Source organism: Corapipo altera, unplaced genomic scaffold, assembly GCF_003945725.1.
Source record: "Corapipo altera isolate COAL_440 unplaced genomic scaffold, ASM394572v1 59390, whole genome shotgun sequence".
Lineage (NCBI taxonomy): Eukaryota > Metazoa > Chordata > Aves > Passeriformes > Pipridae > Corapipo > Corapipo altera.
In genome coordinates this window covers 17,659-21,357 of record NW_020885294.1, presented here as the reverse complement: position 1 = coordinate 21,357, position 3,699 = coordinate 17,659, and the positions used below count along the sequence as shown (strand labels likewise).

Here is a 3,699-nt window from a genome sequence, read left to right as displayed (position 1 = left end):
CCTTCCCTGCTGAGCCTGAGCAGTGTGGAACTCTGCCAACCATCCTTGCTGCCCTGTTTGTAGACTGCTTCCATGTCTGCCTTTGCCAAGGCCCCAGGAAGCTCTGGGCTGGCTCTGGCCTTTCCAAGGGTTTGGGAGAGGTCTCCCAGTGACACTGGCCAGCCTTCTCAATAGCCCTGACACCAAAATCTTTTCCATATCCCACACTTCCAGAGGAATGCCCAGGACACAACACAGGTTGTCCTGGTGGTTCTGGAGAATGAGAAGGGATTTCTTCCTCCAGGCCAACCCCTCGTATTGGATTTGAGTGCAGCTGAAAGGTTCCCTCAGCATTTTCCCTGTGCCTCTCTGCCCTGAAGGTTTCTGGCCCTCAGGCTGGAGCTGAGGGGGTTGGGCAGGTGCCTGAGGAGGGGGTAGAACAAGGGCTGTGTCCAACTGTGCCAGGAGGGCTGTGCTGGGCAAGGAGGAGGAGGCTGCAGAAAACAGTGGCACTGGGGAGGGGAGAGGAGCAGGTGGAGAGACCTTGTGCCTGCCCACGCTGGGCGGGAGCTGCCTCAGGATGGCAGCTCTGAAGCACTCCCAGGATGTCCCTGGGAACAGGAGGGGAAGACTGGATCTGAAAATGAAACCTGGAAAGCAGAGAGCAGAAGTGTCATGGTGACCGTGCAGGAGAGTTCCAGCCCTGGAGCAAGGTCACAGAAGAAGTGACCCAGTACATGCCCTGCCCTCAGAAGATCCCACAGCATCCTGGAGATGCTGGAAGGGAGCCCAGCTCTGCTTCACAAGTTCCCAGGGCCTGTCCCTGCCTGTGCTCCAAGGACTTCCAGCCCCCAGGACTGTGCTCAGAGAGCACTCAGACCTCACAGTGAGAAAGGGGCTCAGGAGGACAGTGTGGAAGTGGCAAGAGAGCAGCTCTGCAAAGACCAAGCACTGCTGCTCCCTGGCAGTGCTACTGGGCTGGGATTATTGTCCCCTTCCCCTTTGCAAATACACCCTGTCCTGCAGTGTGCTGTCCTTTAGGAACATCTAAGAAGAAGAGTTTTGGACAAAGAAGGCACTGCAGGGTCCTTTATTTTGTTTAAATACTCAGTAAGCACAATTCATCATTTATACAGTCCCTGTGTCAAAATCAAAAGGAGGACATTAAATTAGAAGGCAGGTGCTTAAGAATATTTAATTGCACAGGAAATTATTGCAAGAAGAACTTCATGACCTTCACGAAACACCTGAGCAGGAAGGCTGGGCTACTGAAGAGTCTCATTCTGAATGCTACACACCAGAAAACAGGCACTTTATTGCTCCTGAAAAGCATCCAGTCATCATTTTCCTCAGGGCATCCTTGAGCTCCTGGTTCCTGAGGCTGTAGATGAGGGGGTTCAGTGCTGGAGGAACCACTGAGTACAGAACTGATAGTGCCAGATCTAGGGATTGGGAGGAAATGGAGGGGGGCTTCAGGTAGGCGAACATGACAGTGCTGACAAACAGGGAGACCACGGCCAGGTGAGGGAGGCAGGTGGAAAAGGCTTTTTGCCGTCCCTGCTGAGAGGGGATCCTCAGCACAGCCCTGAAGATCTGTACATAGGAGAAAACAATGAAAATGAAACAACCAAATCCTAAACAGATACCAACCACAAGAAAAACAATTTCCCTGAGGTAGCCTGCGTGTGAGCAGGAGAGCTTGAGGATGTGTGGGATTTCACAGAAGAACTGGCCCAGGGCATTGCCCTGGCACAGGGGCAGGGAAAATGTACTGACTGTGTGCAGCAGAGCAATGAGAAACCCAGCGGCCCAGGCAGCTGCTGCCATGTGGGCACAAGCTCTGCTGCCCAGGAGGGTCCCGTAGTGCAGGGGTTTGCAGATGGCAACATAGCGGTCGTAGCACATGATGGTGAGGAGGGAAAACTCTGCTGAGATGAAAAACAGTAAGAAAAAGGCCTGTGCAGCACATCCCATGTAGGAGATGGTTGTGGTGTTATGGAGGGAATTGTGCATGGCTTTGGGGACAGTGGTGCAGATGGAGCCCAGGTCTGTGAGGGAGAGGTTGAGCAGGAAGAAGCCCATGGGGGTGTGCAGGTGGTGGTCGCAGGCTACGGCGCTGAGGATGAGGCCGTTGGCCAAGAGGGCAGCCAGGGAGATGGCCAGGAAGAGCCAGAAGTGAAGGAGCTGCAGCTCCCGCCTGTCTGAGAATGCCAGGAGGAGGAAGTGGGCCATGGAGCTGCTGTTGGACATTTGTTGTTTCTTAGCCTCGGGCCTGTTCCAAAAAGGAAAGGACAGGGAACACTTAGGACAGACCTCTGTGAAAGAGCAACTCCATTTCTAAAAGAAATCGATGTGTCAAATATCACCAAATGCACTGCCAAAGAATCAGTTTTGCTCTGCTGCAGTGGGACATGGAATTTTTTGGTAGAGCTCTCAAACACACAAGCAATGTCAGACATAACAGACCTTGAGTACAAAAGTTCCATCTCTACACCCATGACTCAGAAGAGCTGGGACTGCAGAGCAGAAGCTTAGTCTGAAGTTAGAATAATTATACCACTGTTTTCCATTTTTACCATCACATCTGGGGAAGGTTCTTTTCCACTGCAGGAATCCTCATTTCTATGGCCCAGCACACAGTGCCCAGCAGAGCTGCAGAGAAGGGCCCCCAGAGCTGCCTGAACGTCCCCTCCCCCAGGCCTTGGGGGCACTTGCCCCCCACTCCCTGCCCAGGGCTCTGCTACCTGGAGCTGTCCCTGCCAGCAGCTGCTTCTCCTGGCCCAGGGCCGGGCCCTGGCAGTTCTTCCAGAGCCCATCCCAGCCCTGGGGGCTCAGCTCTGCCCTGCAGAGCCCTCCCAGCAGCACAGGTCAGTTCCCAGGGGCATCTCTGGCTGGGCAGGCTCTGATGGCAATGTCAGAGCAACCCTGAGGAGGCTGAAAAAGTGACACTGATGCTGTCTATAAGACAGTTTTAATGTCTGATACCGTCATGTTCAATCCCCTCTAATCTAACAGAGTTCATGTTTCAGTGTCTCCTCCTGTGCTCAGAGATTGAATTCCCTGTCTCAGTCAGCACCCAGACAACCCAGAGTATAACACTGAAGGAACTGGTTCATTCTCTTTAAGGTACTCCCTGTCTGTCTGTGCCTCTTGCAAATACCTTCTGGGAAATTTCCTGCTTTGATCTGGAGCTGTGACCAGCCCTCATCCCTGCAGCCCACTTTGGAGATCAGAAGGACTCTGCCCTGCTCTGCCCTCCCAGGAGTTATTCCTTCCCCACAGCCCTTCTCCCCCAGCCCCGTGGCAGCTCCTTGGCCGGGCTGAGAGCTGAGCCTGGCAGGCAGCAGAGTCCCTGCCCCAGCACACAGAGCCCTGGGGGCAGGACCCTGCTCTGCACCACAGCCCTGGGCACCCCTGGCTGCACCCCCACCTTCCCACCCCACAGCCAGCCCTGCCACAGGGAACCTTCTTGCCCTGGGCCTCTTGAGGGGGAAGCAGCAAGTCCTGCTCTGCAGCAGCTTCTCCTGCTGCACCCCAGCAAATCCAGCAGAGCCATCCTGACAGCTCCTGCCACTGCTGCCATTTGGCAGCTGGCAGAGGCACTTGCAGCAACTCACCTGCACTGCTCTGCAGCCACAGCCTGACTGCGGCAAAGGGCTGGCAAGGTTCCTGTCCTGAGCAGCTCTGCCCTGTCCTCCCACCCCAGGATCCCTTGAACCT

The 3,699-nt window shown here is 54.9% G+C and overlaps 1 protein-coding gene across 1 annotated transcript; it reads right to left on the bottom strand.

Annotated features, from left to right (window-relative positions):
* Positions 1 to 1,320: 1,320 nt before the first annotated feature.
* On the bottom strand, positions 1,321 to 2,244 carry LOC113940355 (olfactory receptor 14J1-like; the record flags this gene model as incomplete). Its single annotated transcript, XM_027631486.1, has 1 exon — positions 1,321 to 2,244. A coding segment is annotated over exon 1 (909 nt), but the record flags the coding sequence as incomplete, so codon positions are not given.
* Positions 2,245 to 3,699: the final 1,455 nt, after the last annotated feature.